The sequence below is a fragment of the Parasteatoda tepidariorum genome, chromosome 5 (assembly GCF_043381705.1).
Source record: "Parasteatoda tepidariorum isolate YZ-2023 chromosome 5, CAS_Ptep_4.0, whole genome shotgun sequence".
NCBI lineage: Eukaryota > Metazoa > Arthropoda > Arachnida > Araneae > Theridiidae > Parasteatoda > Parasteatoda tepidariorum.
The window spans coordinates 88,699,879-88,716,093 of record NC_092208.1 but is presented as its reverse complement, the minus strand read 5'-3'; the positions used below and the strand labels follow the sequence as shown (position 1 = coordinate 88,716,093).

The 16,215-nt window shown below is 30.7% G+C and overlaps 1 protein-coding gene across 1 annotated transcript in view; it reads right to left on the bottom strand.

The window, feature by feature from the left end:
- LOC107445401 (uncharacterized) overlaps nucleotides 1-16,215 on the bottom strand; it is a 211,537-nt gene that overhangs the window by 85,233 nt on the left and 110,089 nt on the right. The window contains exon 5 of the mRNA XM_043039647.2: nucleotides 4,122-4,180. Coding sequence (XP_042895581.2) covers nucleotides 4,122-4,180 — 59 coding nt within the window. The remainder of the gene's footprint in view (nucleotides 1-4,121; nucleotides 4,181-16,215) is intronic.

The following is a 16,215-nucleotide window of genomic DNA, read 5'->3' as shown; positions in this document are numbered from 1 at the left end:
TGCACATATATATATATATATATATATATATCTGTAATCTTATGACTTGTAGAATTTGTGACATGGAACTCACATCAATGAATGCGACAACATGAAACTTCTAAAAAAGAGTTACACAAGCCTACGTATATATTAAAAATTTTTTTTTTGTTAAACTTCTTTTAATGTTTATTATTATCTTTTTTCTTCGACTAAAAAAACTTAAAGGAATTTCACAATTTTTGTAATTACCTCGTCATATTTGAAACAAAATAAGCCTTTCTTTGCCAGTAGACTTTTAACAGTAATTTTTTTTCCATCGATTGTAATCTTTTTTTCCTTTCACTAACACATGCCTCTCACGGATTCAGCAAAGCAATCAAGTGTCTCAACCAACACACAATTCCTTTTTCAACTAATAAAAATTGATGGATCGTCCATTCAACTGTATTAGCTATCAAGTTTTCATTCTAAAACCGGATTTTTATTTATTTGCTTTTTTTTCTTCACATTTTTTGAAATGTAATTTAAATTCCGGATGAAATCGTCCAAAAGCTCTTTTGGAATCGGTTGGGGTGCACGCAAGATGAGATTTAATGCAAAGGAAGGGATCGAATTTTTTTCTTCCTTTTCATAAGCAAGAAAAATGGAAGGAGGTAAGGGTCTAGAAAACTCAATTTAACTTCTTGATATGAAGCATACTTTCGGTTGTTTTATTAAGCGGCCCTCCAGGAATTTTTTACGTTCACTTTTCTTTTGTAAGAAAACTTTTTGATGCTGTTTTCTGTAACCTTTTCCTTTTTGATTATTCATTTTTTTGATGAAATGTTTCTTAAGAACTTTGAATGTCATGTGATATATCCGCTCCATTACCATAATATCTGCATTATTTGCTTCTTGTTGTGGCAACGATCCAAAAAAATTGGTAATCGTTGTCATTTTTCATTTACGCAGCAATGGTAAGACGAATGAGAATAACAACATACTTTCAAAGGAAAAAAAGATTATTCTCTAGCACGATGTCAACTATAATATAGCTTATGAGAATTAAGAAAAATAACTTCTAGTTTATTTAATGTGTTCTAGAAAAAGACGCATGAACAGAAAATTTATAACTATTTTATTACTTTGGGGAGTTTTTCTTAAAAAAGTACTCTTCTCTTCTCTATGTATATGAAAGCAAAATTCTGTATGGATGTGTATTCCCTAATAATTCAAGAATGGGAACACCGATCTGGAACGTGTTTTTTTCAGTAGTTTGCAAATTTTCAAGGAATGGTTTGTAAACAATAACCTTTTTTCGGTGTTACATGGTTAGAACACAGTAAGTATGAATTTTCAGAGAAGAAAACCTTTAATTTAGATTGAAACATGCACTGCTATGGAAGCTGCATCTTTATGAAACTTTAAAAAAAATAGAAGCAGACTAAGCGGCTAGAAAATATTAAATATCCTTAAAGCTCGCTAAATTCATAGTTTAAGTGTAGAAATATAGCATGATAGAAACAAATATGCAACCTAACATAAATATTCGTTTAACGTTCATTTCAATTTCAAGGTTTTTAAATTTATTATATTCTAATACAGGATTGCTAGATATAGAGAAAACTCGCTTTTTCTTGTTCCCATTTGGCCTCTTCGTAATTATTCATTACTGTTTGTCCTAGTTGTAATCCATACGTTAGGGTTAGCATAGTGTTCTAGTAGCGAGATTTTGATCATTTTTCAAATTATCATTTAGGTTTAAATTTCGAAGTTGGTATAGTGTTGACAACGTAAGTAGTGTTTTATTCTTTTCTTTTACAGAGGACGATTCTTATGTCTTGTAATGACAGGTCTTCAAATGAGAATTCCTAAGACGATTCTTTTTTTTTTTTTTTTTTTTGAGCGCAAATAATAAATCAGGTGACAAATACACGTATGCAAGAAATACTACTCAAGAGAGTTTTAGAACACCAATGATGACGTTGTGAGCCTAGCCAGTGTCACCCGAATCCAGTTCTGGCAATTACTACTACGTGCATTATTTGTGATGCCCGAACTGACTTGGGGCAGGAGAAAAATTAACGTTTCTATTATGTGAAGCCCGAGCTGAGTTCTTTTCTACTTTAGAATACTTAATTCATTATTTTCCTAATAGATGGCATTAGTGGTCCTAGTTTTTCACCGATTATGACTTCAGTCGAGGGGGGAAAATGTGGATGGGGGTTTGGGGATATACCATACTGTCAAAGATTTGTAAAATTTAAGTATTGAAAATCATATTGTTGTGTTTTTATATTATAATATTATACTAGTAATATTATATTTAGCTTCCAAATTTTGTTTCATTTGCTCTGATTGAATAAGATGTGCGCGCGTGTGCAATCCGTTACTTTCTTACGTGCATGTAAAAATTATAAATACAGTAATTATTGCATTTAAATTTTTATTTTTGAAATAAAAAACCATTTTCTAACTTTTATAACAAAATGAAACAGTCAAAAAAGTTTTCCATTTTTGGTCAATTTTTCTGAAATATTAAGGGGTTAAAACTCGCCGGAAACAGTAATCCGGAAGTATAGGCAATAAAGAGCTTGCAGTGCACCCTAGTGTAGGAAACACCATCCATACAAGATGAGAGATTTGCAGGCTTCTTTCGTGTTTTTTTTTAAAATTTTCTTTAACGATGTTTGTGAGATTGCTGTCCCGAATTCTGGAATAGTTTTAAAGAAATCTCTTGTCAGATGATCACGTATTGTGAATTCATTCTTGTCTTTGAAGAATAACTACGAATTTGTGATTTGAGCATCACATAGCCCATAGTTGATAGAATTACTTCAGTTTCTATACAAGAAGCATACCTTTAAATATCACAAGGAATAGAAAATTACAGGCCACCACTACCAGATTCATAAGTGGACATACTCCTGCACTTTTATGCGTGCAAGGAAAAAAGGGGTTTCCTGTGTGCCTCAAGTCACGCCAATCTACTCCAGACCTTGTTTAGAGCTGGAGAAGAGTGATCTCTTTGAAAATCCTTTGCTGGTTCATGACTTTCAGCGGGTGAACGGTCTTCTGGGTTTGATCTAGCTAAGGGCTGAATCATGTGGTAAAAGGAACAACAACAACTTTATTTTGAAACATGTTGGGGGCTAATGCGTCTTACAGTGAAACCTCACTTGAGCGACCACTCTTCGTTCCGCAGTAAAATGGTCGTGGATGGAGGGGGGGGGGGTCCTTTAAAATTGTTATTAAAGGTACATGATTTTTCGCAAATGAATTTATTTTCAGTCAGTGTTATTTTCTTGGATCTTAAATGTCGCGTTGACCTCATGAAAAGACGGATCGATGATTAAAATATAGAGTGTACAAAAATGATCCCAACTTATATAATTGTATGTAAAAACAAATTTACCCATTATGAATGATAAATCTATTTTAAATAAATAAACAATTATGTTTTTCGTTAAAGTTTGCATTTAATTTTATATCATAAAAATTAATTAGCTTTAAAAGAGGAAAGGGGTTTGCTTGTTTGAGATGATCGTGTTTTTCAAAAAGAATTTTTTTTTTTCGAATTTAATTTTCAACTCTAAAAGTAAATTGTTGATAGTATATCGTCTTTAGTGATATTTTTTCGTGTTTCCTTATTTGGCCTTTTCCGCATTTGGTGCACATGTTTTCCTGGTCGCTGGGAGAGATTTTAATGGTCTCCCGTAAAGGTTTTCTTCAACACAAAGTCTACGGAAAAAATCCGTGCCTCCCGATAGTGGTCTTAAATAGAGGTGGTCTTTTCTAGAGGTTTCATTGTATTTTCATTCGAGTATTCGAACATACATATTTTCGTATGATTCGCGCTCCTGCGAAATCATAATCTGCAATACAATATTATATTATACTGTTATTTTGTCATTACAATAATGAAAAAGAGTGAAAAAATATTATTTTACCTCTAAAAACTCTTACACATTGTATTTTCAGCAACATTCATCAATTAAAATAATATTCATTTGGGAATGACATACATTTTTAAGCGGGTCAAATTGACCCTAAATGATGGTTTTTGGTTGGGTCTCTTGATTTTTCGAATCAAGTTTCATTTTTGAGACATTTCTGTCTACTATTATCTAAGAATGAATATCGTCAAAATTAAAACTTACCCACTATGGTGGCAAAAATAAACACTCCTATCAAGTAGCTGATGATAGTAAATAAATATCTGAAAAAGAAAAAAAAATCCTGAATAAAAATATATATTAACGCTTTTGAAATGTGTATAAATATTCTGCAACAAGACATTTTGATAACTCATAATCAAAAGTGTTATGTTCACTCATATGCAAAAGTTATGGAACCAACGCATTTCTTTGCGGGCAAATCAAGAAGCATTAATATAAACCAGGTGAAAATTTATATACGCCCGGTGGCTGAGCGGTAGCTCTTCGAGCTGCCGTGCCACAGGTCCCTGGTTCGATCCTCGGGTCGGGCAGGGTTGACTCAGCCTTTAAAAGGGTTGGGCAGGGTTGACTCAGCCTTTCAAAGGGTTGGGCAGGGTTGACTCAGCTGTCGCGCCGCTGAGTTCAGTTTAGAAATTTGATATGAAAATCAATCAGAGTACGACAGGACTGTCTTAATAGCATGCTGGACAGGACCCCCGGGCACAAAAATGTTTAACACCCCTATAACAAGCCATACTGTTTAAAAACGAACTAAAAGAATTCACATACTTAAAATAAATCATTTTTAAGATGTGAAATAATTTTTGCAAATTTAAACACATTTTTATTACCCCAAAAACTCAAATAAAGCTTCTTTAAACTACGCATAATTTAAAAAATAAATGAGATGCTAATCAGTTGCAAACCTCGAATAATAAAATAATTTTCAAAACCATGGAAATTAATCTAAAAATTGAATTAAATTAACATAAAGGCACAACAACAACAAAAAAATAAAAATAAATAAGGTATGAATTATTTTGTAAAACTAAACATTTATCAAAATCTTTTAATGCCCACCTGAAATTTTCATTCGAACGTAGAAAAATAGATTTCGGTTGCCTTTTTAAGTTTTCGTGGTGATTATTCAAATTATTGGTGTTTGCATTAATCAATCATTATTTGTAGGGAAAAAAATAACAGCATGCACACTTTACACGATGGAATATATTTATTTTAAAAAATATATTAGGCAATGTTGTTTATTCTTAGCTTTTTTTCAATGCAATTCATAAAAAGTAGAATTTTCTAGGGTCCCCTGAGGGCTTGGAACCCCTGGGCACCACCCGGGTGTGCCCTTGTGTATTAAACTAAAAGGTATAACTAAATGACTATAAATAACTAAAAGGTAATGAATGCATATTAACTCAGAATCATGAGTTACTCGTGATCAGAGCGAGATAGACAAAATATGACGCATCGAAAAGACCCTAGTAGTGGGTTTAATATGGCGCATGACTGCCGTTGTGGGACAGTAAATTTAATATCTTGAGACAATAAATTTTAGGTAGTTCTCCAGTAAGGCAATTGGGTACTTTCACTTCAAGAAGCAGACTTCCCATACCCACACATGTAACCTATGCGCCAGCTAACCTTTATTTGCAAAATGGCTTATTAAAGCTCTACATAAATTCGAATGTCATTTAACGATAAGTTAGAGTCGTATTTCGCCTCGAATGAGTTGAAATATAACTCCTTCACGCCTACTTTACTTAACTTAAATTTATTATTTGTTTACATATTTTATTGTAACAGTGATATATTTTTGTTTTGTGTACCAAACAACTTCGATGGATAATTAGTTTGTTTGTGTTCTATATGGCTATGTGCTCGTATTTGTGTGAAGTCTCTGTGTAAATATATAGTGAAAGAATAGAATTCTTTGAAAAAGAATCTCTGTGAAAGAATTTAGAATGTCTCACTTAAGAGAATCGATACTTGAAGGGCTTGGCTTACTCGAAATAGAATGGGAAAAACAGTTGTTAACGAAAACAAATGTCACGTTTCAACAACCCATCAGGATCGAGATACCCACACTACTTCACTTTCAGGTATCCCATTGCTGGTCCTGTGACAGATTGAGAAGAACTGAAGAGATCTAAAAAGACAGACTGAAAAGAGAATGCCTAGCTGCAGTTGCTCAACCAAAAAGCATTCCGGGCGTGCTCCATGGGCTTCAGGTCTGGAGATAAAGCTGGCTACCCTATCTTCTGAATGTCTTCCTCCACAAGACCTGTCCTGATTGAGCGTCCAAAATATTATTCTTATAGGATAAAATGAGTATAATAAACAGAATATAAAGACATAATTACAGGAGATTCGTATTAATGATGAAATAATTTATTTAAAACCAAGAAAATTCAATGTTTCAAATCGTACTTAGACTGTCTGATCATTCAATTGCATAGATCTTTACAAATCTGATCTGATAATTTATTTTTAATCGAAAATACATTTCGTTCCTTAAATTATTCCTCTTTTCAAAATCGAAACAATTTATTTCTTTATTTTGGTGCAAGAACGAACATGGATAATGTTACCAGAATCTTAAAGATGCAATGTGTCCCCCTAAAAAAAAAATCCTAATGCTGAAAAAGTTGTGAAAGTTGTACCATTAAAATGTCGTTAACACCCCCACCTGGTTCGGCATTTTAACAATTTATTTTCCTTCTGTGGGACATTGGAAACATAATTTAAATACATCAACGTGACAAGTTTTAATTTTGGAAAGCAAGATGTTAGTTTTTATACTTCTTTAAACAGAAAAAAAAAAGCTTTCGTCCGTAAACTTACAATCGCGTACTGTAATTGTGCAACTAAGCAAAAGTTCAGATTTTTTTCAGAACAGAATGTTTCCTTTTATGTTTTGGAGAAACGTAATTTAATTCTTCTCCGCCATTCTAAAATCATGGCAATATTTAAAAGTGGAACTTAGTAAAATTAATTTTTTTTCAAGGCGAATAAAATTTTTTTCTTTCCTCTAACGAAACCGCATTTTTCTAAATGTAAAATTTTTAATGAACAAGAAAATCGGAAGGTAGAAGGAAATGTTTTTATTCTCATTTAAATATTTTTTCCCACTTCATTCTTAAGTAAGCTAATTAAAAAAACCAGTTAATATTTTTTTCTGTATTAAAAATTTTATTCTTTTACAAAGACAGAAATCACTGTTCTTTGTAATGTGTAGAAACAGATATTGATTTTGTCAGAAATCTTGTGCGGTATGAAATTTTTTAATGAGTAGTAAGAGCAAAATTGAATAAAGTGTGTACTTTACAGCCTTCTTGTCGGAATTAATTTGGTGTTGAACTCATAGAATCCTGTAAGAAAAGATATAAACTGTCTCCAATTGAGTTACAAAGAAGTAACAAGTTTCTTTGTTAATGTTTTTACTTAAGAATTAAAAAAAGCAAAAAGATAAAATATTGTGTATTTAGATGTATTTATTTACATTATTTAAATATCGTGAGGATAGCGGGCATAATAACCAGACCAGCAAAAATGAAACGCAAATATTTTTTTAGAACATTTTATGAATCCTAAGATTAAGAAGTATTTTACCATATAGGAAAATCTAATGAGGATGTCGCAGTTTTCCATTGTTGTCAACAAATTTTTATTGGCTGGAAAATCACTTGGTAGGATCCAGTTTTCCGACATTAAATTTCAGATTAGTTTGGTTGTCATCAGTATAAAATTGATTTAAGTCATAAAGTTATTGTTTTCCTATAAATATTTTTGTTTCCCTGGTTTGAAGGTTAAAATTACCTGTATTGTTATTTTTACGTTTTGGATTTTGTTTGATTCCTAAATGAAGAGTAATGGAAGGATTGCTCGTATTATTATTATAATTAGAATAATGTAATTCTATGTCACATTTTAAGATAAAGTTATTTAAATAGGTGTCAGATCTTATTAACCGTTTTGAAATTATTATTTTTTTGGTGCAAGTTGCATTAATATACTATTAACGGTTAATGAGATTCGTTAAATGATTTAGAACTTAACTTTCAGATGCATGCACAAAGTGATGAACGAAAACATTGTATTTAAAATGCATTTTTTTGCATTATTAAAATATTGTTTTTGATTCGCGATCGCAAAGCTTGAATATGCCCTCTAGCGGGTTGGATATTTTCAGTCTACTATTTATTAAGTTTTTATTTAGTTCTATCAGAATCATTGGTAGAGAAGGACGTATTTTTTTCCAGCAGCAAATAAGAAACAAAATTTCCAAAACGAAAAGGCTGAAAAACTTGAAAAAACGACCCAGAACAGTGGTAAATCATTCTGAAACAGAACGGGTCCAACATTTGAAGAACGATTTTACAATAAGTTTTTTCCTTTCAATTAGCAACAAATTTGAGATCGATACCTTATGCATGTTTAAATTATTTATATGTCGTGATTTTCAAAAATTTTTATAATCAACTTAATTAAACTGGAATAAAATGTAATGGCCTAAATTTTGTTACCTCTTTGAATATAAGGAAAAAATTTATTCGAAAATCGTGACAACTATGCAAAATCCTTTTTTATCGTTTCATTATTTGAAGTTTTAAAGCCATATTATCGTCCAAGTTAGAACTACAATAAACTACTACAAATGAACTACAAGTTGGCTGCGTCCTTAATTGAACTGCGTTAAACTGGTTTACTCGATGCTATGAATCTAATGGAAGGATTCAGTTTAATACCTTATCAATTTTGAAGCACATTTGCAAGATTGTGGAACAATATTTAAGCTATTTTTCTGAAAATGTAAGTTACTTACTAGCAATGCTAATTTTTTTAAGAGCGGAAACTCGTTGAAGAGGAACGAACTATTTTTCCTACATTTCTTCCAATATTAAACAAATAATAACTATCTTTTGAATAACAAGGTTATTAATAAAAGCAGTACTTTTTAAATGCGTAAGTTAAACACCCCATAGAAAAATAATGGAGTCTTGTAGTAAAAGTTTTTGTACTTTTGTGTTAAAAATGGACGTATAAGTGTCTTTATTTACCATAAAGTCAGTGTTTTACTTTATTTTTCCTTTCAACTTTCAATATTTAAGGAAGTCACAAAATGTCAGATAAATTGCCTCACTCAAAAACTATTGAAAGTGTTACTTTTCACCACCTGTTCTTTCCCTAAAGAATAACACCTTACAAAATACTATTCACATTTTTTTACATAAAAAAAATTCAACAAAATTTGATCCTTTTTTTTTGTATTATTTCATCAAAACCACTAACTATCAAATAAGCTTCAATTAGTCCAATATGTTGTCATGAAGAAAAAAAAAAGCTTCTCGATAAGTGGAAATCTTAAAAACTAGTTTTTGCCTCTCTCGCCTTCGCAGCACGGTGTGTCCTTATTTAATTAAGACCCCACTTAAGAATGTAAGTTAATTTAATAGGAAATTAGGATTTAGAAAGCTCTTAGGATTTCTCAAGAATGCTTTCCACTGAGCCAATGATAGGACAGCCTTTCGGATTAATGAGACAAAATAATTAAATATTTCACATCGTAGCGTAAGAAGAAAAAAAAAACTTAGTAAAGAAAACTTTTTTTTCTTTATGAAAAAAATTATTTCCGTATTTTAGGAAGAAAAAAAAATATTCTAGTTGAAATAGGGGAACTTAAATGGTAAAAAAAGCGAACTAGAACAATAATTAAAACTTGGATTTTAAGTTTTTATTTCGATTGAATGCAAAAAAAAAAAAATTTATTTCGTAAATTGTACCAGTCTTATACTATCACTATAGTTGACAGTTTTTACACTGTTTGCGAAAGATTTTTTCTCGTGTTAGCGAAATAGCGTCTAAATTTCTTTAATTTCGATGGCTTGTGGGATTTTTCAAGAACTTTTTCAACTTAATGAATGAAAGGACAAGTATTCTGTTTAATGGGGCAACATATTTAAACTATGCACCTCACAGAGTAAGGGAAAAAAACTCAGTAAAGTAATTTTTTTCTGATGACATTGTTTTCTGTTCAAGCCTACTTTCGAACTAAAAGCACGGACATGAAATAGGAATTTGAAGAAATGTATTGAAGAAATTTAAAAACGAACCGTGTGATCTTACAAGCATTGGTTCATTCAATAAAAAATAATTTCATGCGTCTTTTCGTAATATCATGGTAATCTAATTGCACAAATTGTATATTGCAGTAATGGAGCTGTCTGTTGCAGTCGATTTAAGCGCCATCTACTTCGGAAGATCTTCAGCCACGCAATTTTACACTAAAGAGCTAATGTTCCCGTTGGATACAGAGAAGCCTGCTTTATTAAATCCATTCGTAATGCATTTCAGTCCACACCGCTCAACGCTGTGGAAATCACATTCTGAGCTTTTAGAACAGTGGTTCCTTAACAGTTTGTTGCCCACTGCCCCTTTTAGAATGTTGGCACAACACATTATAAAATAATTATATAGCGAGTCATTAGTACCTTTTAATCAGAGCAGCGCCGGGTAAAGCGTGTAGTCAATATATATATATATATATATATATATGTAACATAAAAAGCTTCAATTAATCTTTTTATGTTAGTTTCTTTGCTATAAAACTTCATCCTAATTAATTATTCTAAACGAAATACTTCCTCACACTTTTAAAAGCCACATCCTGTTCTTAAATCTATTTTTGGCTCAAGTATGCATTTAATTAAGAGCAGGACATTTTTCCCTTTGCTCTTGTGTGGGAAACGCGCGATCTCTTTCATAAACCAATAGCAGCTACTAAGATTTCCCTCTTTCCCTAAATTAAGACATTTTACGGATTTTACTTTGCAAGATTTTCCCTAACATATAACCAAGGAGCGCAACTTTTCGTGGGCACTTTCACTCAATCTCATGACTGCTCTTGTCTAATAATTAATAAATAAATTTTGTACCCTCCTTCCCGACCTATGACCTGTTTTAATCCTTCCACTCGGCAACGACGTTATATATATATATATTTACTTATAGTGGATCAAGTTTATTAAACCCAAAATTAAATATATAACAGCATAAATTTAATTTCTAATAGAATGAGAAAATATTGCTCAAAAGCCGTTAAAATCGGAGATGTTGATGACTTTGGGTCAGTGCCGCGAGACGGATTTTGGAGCTCGCTCCAAATTCTTTTAACTTTTGAAAAGTAAATAATCGTTTGATGGCCGAATTTTCAAACGATCCAGTTCAGAGCATAAACAGGACTTCGTTATTCTTTATATAATAATAATTATTTTTTTTAAATATTTTAAGTAATTCGAACTAATTATTTTAAGTAATTTTCAAATATTTAAGTAAATGCTAATTCCCGATCATTAGAAACTTAGGGTACATTCTTACATATACATTATACATTTCATATGAATTTTTATTCTGATGAAAAAGTTAAAGACCGTTCACACTGCATGTGAAAAGTTTGCGTTTTTAAATCGGTCCATGCGAATGATTGGCAGAACCCACAAAAAACTTGCTAGCCAAATTCTCATTCGTATTTTCGAATTCGCATACTTGATTTTTTATCCGTAGGAACTGAGCCCTATACAATAAAAAAAAATGCCAGGGCAGTGTTGGCTAATATTTTTATAAAAATAAAAAGTTTGTTTTCAAAGCATGTTATTCAACATAAAATCATTTGTTTATAACGAAAAGATGATATATCTCCACACTGTCTTCTGTTAAGATATAAATCGTTTAAACCTTTTTGTCTGTTTTCGAACGGTATTGTCAGAATATTTTGAAACATAAATACATTGAAAAGTTAAAAAGAGGATGTTGATAGAATGTTTTTTAATTATTTTTTTTAAAAAGAAAAATTCAACATCTGAAATATATATATTTTTTTCAAAATCAGAAATCTAACCTCACTAATTTATTTAAATTTGAATATTCCATGGAAAAAATATTATTTAATTCCTTTATTTTTCTTTTATAATGCGTTCTTTTTTAAATCACTTTTCTTTTAAATTCCTTATTATTCCATTCTGTAAATAATTTAACAAATTTAATCTCTTAAAAAACTTACGTAAGACATCGTGAACTAATTAAGCTAAAAATGTATCAGATATTGATTAGATACATTATGTTCTGAATACAAATAAATCGACAAGACGAAATAAATTTATTCTATTAAATTAACTTTCAGTCTTAAGAAATAAAAAATAATAATAAAAATGCAGAATAAAAACTGTTGAGATTTATAGTGAATTAGGTTAGTTTGCTATTAAGAGTGAAGTTTTAATTTTAGAAAGTATTTGTTCGAGTTTAGTTATTTAATCAACTTGCAAAATATAAGAAAAACCTCGTTAGCATGAAAACCGGAAATTACACTACCTGTTATCGGCATCTGAAACGATAAAGGACGTTACGTTTAATTGATTTAAATGGCGGTATCATTAATATTCAGAAAGCTGCCGCTAGCAGGATTTTAAGCTATGGTGTTTGAATATTTACATTTCTTTTACTTATAAAATGTGGTTGGGGATGGGCTGCATAATAGAGGGTCCCCCAATCCACTCGCTGCGCCCATCTAACTCCCGAAAATGCTTACACATTTCCTTTCTCAAAAACACACCTCTAGGGAGGTTAAATACAGTTTGGATAGAAATATATTATAACTTTCTGCCTATTTCTATTTTGCAGTACCTATCACAGTCATACAATTTTAGTAGAATTTTCTTTTAAGCAATTAAATTTATCTGATAGCATTTTTTTTTTATAAAATCTTATCAAAAACCAAAAAAGAGGAAAAAAAATTTTACGGTATTATTTATATAATTCTTCCTAACTTTGTGTTTTTGCACTTCCAATTTTGTCATGATAACACTAAACATTAATATATCCCACCCAATATTTAAATAAGACCTTTTTAAGTGAAAAAATTGTATTTTGTGTTAATGATTCTTGATTTTTCGATAGGTGCAAAAGCCGATTTCTCCCGAAATCACTATAGTGCAATTCAAGAGGTTTTGTCACAAATGCATTCGATAAAATATGGTGTAGATTAGGGGTGCTCAACCTGCGGCCCGCCAACCCTCGATGAACGGCCCGCGACCGCAATCTGAACAAAATGAAAAAAAAAATTAAATATTTGCTTTTGAAAAATAATAAAAAAAATTCGGTTTTTTAAATTTACACTTTGAAGTTTTTGACGCACCCAATCTCAATCAATGTAGTTTTTCGATGGTTAACGCTACGGATTTCAGCATAGTTTTAAAAATCCCAATATTTTTAATACATCATTATTACGATTTACGAATTTTAATCACCACTTTTGACGCTTTTCGTATGTGCCGATTCCAATGACTTTTCGGTAGTTATTGCTACCCATTTTCAAGTAGTTTCTGACATAGCGATTTTTGAAAGTTATGAAACGCTTTATTTGTGCAAACTTCATGGAAAATCTAAATGACTTTAGATCCTTTCTTCAGCAGTTATTGCTGCACATTTCCGCCCGGTTTTTAAAACTTCGATATTTTAGCACGATATTATTACGAATCGCGAGTAAAGAATCGCTCATTTAGATAACCATTTTTTGACATGGCTTATTTGTAACGATTTTATCGAAAATCAAATTATTTTTCAATCGTTATTTTAGAAATTATTGCTACACATTTCTACAAGGTTTTGTAAGCACCGATATTTTTTATACGCAATTGCGACATTTTAATTTCAAATCCCACATTTAAATTACATAAAATTTTGATGGACTTTATTTACTCCAATTTCATCTGAAATATAAAAGTATTTTGGTTATTGTTTTAGTAGTTATTACGATTTCCCCTTGATTTAAAAAGATTCTGATATTTTTAATACTATGGTTTGACAGCAAGCGAGTTTTGAATCGCGCATTAAAATAATTATTTTTTACGTACTCTGTTTGTGCCGATTTTAACACGTAATTTTTAAGAGGTTTTACGAACGTGTTTTTTCTTCTTTCCCGTTATTGCTGCATTTTTATTTGTGATTTTGAATATACCTGATATTTTCACATATTACAACTCGTGAAATTCGATTCAGTTTTAATTTTTTTTCGTGACTTAAAAAGTAATTACGTATCTTAGCCAAATCAACACCTTCCCAGGAAAAAAAAACGAGATGTGTTTATATTAAACGCGGTCCGTTTTGCAAAAAAAATAATTAAAAAAACGGCATAATTCTTTAGTCCCATGAACACGTGCAAGTTTAACAACACACATCGAACCTATTCTTTTTGTTGTCACATGTAATTTAAAAGTCATACATCGTAATTTGTATTTATGCTATCTGAAAATTGCGCATCGCATTTCGTATCAACATTAACGAGATTTAAAAATAATCCATCGCATTTCGTATTTACGGGATTCAAAATCACATATCGCAATTCGTGTTCTGGCGTTTAAAATATCATCCGTTGCTACTTTTCTAGCAATTCATATGCACGCGTTTTAAAAACCATATATCGCGATTCATATTCATGCATTTTAAAAATCAAGTGTTGTGAGTAGTCCTTTCGCAATTTAAAAGCTACATGATTCGTATTCACGCGATTTGAAAAACAAGCATCGAGTTTTTTATTTACGCAATTTAAAAATCACACATGGCAATTCGTATTCAAGCAATTAAAAAATAACACATCGCTATTTGTATTTCCGCGATTTAAAATCCCAGAAAGGAAGAACACCATCTAGGACAAATTCCAAAACTGATTAGGGGAGAGGGGGGCACATGTGAACATAGTATGGTTTACCAATATGATTTGAAATAAAAAATCTTGAAAAATTTTCAATTGATGGCAGTACTAGTCCTACCTCTCTACAAAACTTTCAGATCAATGAGACATTTGGTTGTTCTATTCTGACAATTTCTTTGTATCAGCTGGGGTTGTATATACTTTTATCACTCACTTCTTCAAGTGAAAACATAGTATAAATCAACTAATAAGATAAAATTAACTATTGCAGACCATTATATGAGCATTCAGGTAAGTTTATGACAATTATTTTTTTTTCTTTACTCAATTAAAAATTCTTTATTTTTGAAGTTAGGTTTAAGAAGGATGATGGAGCACTTGTGAACAAAACATCAGGGGCAGATATGAACAGTTCACATGTGCCCCTACATAGTATTAAGATTATTATCCTCATGAGATTATAAGTTTAAAAAATATGCATGCATTTAAAATTAATATTATTTAATTTTCCATAATTAATTTATTAATTTTTTTTAATATTATTAAATGGTTGATCGCGCATCACGCATATTAACAGATACATCTGAGGAAGATAGAATTGCTAAAGCTACAAATGAAAAGATAGAAAAAATGAAAAAAAAAAAAGCATGAGAGAGTATTAGAGAAGAAAGAAAAAGGCCCATTACAACTTCTGAGGAACATGAAATTGCGAAAAACTCAACAGAGGAAAAATTATCGTACAGCTGAAAAATTATTTTCGTATTGACAGTATTGCTGTACGATTTAAATTCACATAGTAAGCTACAACCCCTTCAGTATAATGCATATCTTTATCTGTTATATTAAAGATTTTTTTTCTTTGAAATATGATGATTGCTTTGTGTTTTTAATCTTGCTCATAAGTGCCCCAGGCATGTTCATATGTGCCTCCAATAGGGGCACATGTGAACAATTGAAGTCATTTTTCTAAAATATCATAAAGTAAAGAAATATTTTATTGAAAAATCTCAAAAAATTCCACAAGACAAAGAAAACACTGTTTAAACACATGGACTTCTTTACTGCGAGAAATTGATGATATTTTTTGAAAAATGAAGAAATAAATTTTTTTTTTCACATGTGCCCCCCTCTCCCCTATATTATTTGCTCTAAGTTTAATACTACCCACAACAACAGCTTCTGTCGAAAGACTGTTTTCCAGAATGAATTTGGCCTGTTCAAAATTACAGAGTAGTCTTTAAATACAATCATTACATTTTCATTTAATGGCTCAAAAAATATCACATGATCAAGTAGATAAAATTATCATAATATTCAAAAATTTTGCAAATTACAGTATAACCATTAAGAAATTTTTTAAACCATTTTCTACCTTCTTGGAGCATTTTATATCATTTATGATTATATGCTGGGAAATGATTTGTATATCATTAAATTTTAACTGTATAAAAAATTTAATCAAGATAAGTTTCGTAAAGTAATGTAAATTTTATTGATTGTGTATTAATTGTAAATAGTAAGTGTCATGTTAAAAATATATTCGTCATAAAAAGTTGTAAACAAGTATCTTAATAGTTTTTTATTATTAAGGAATATAGTTCC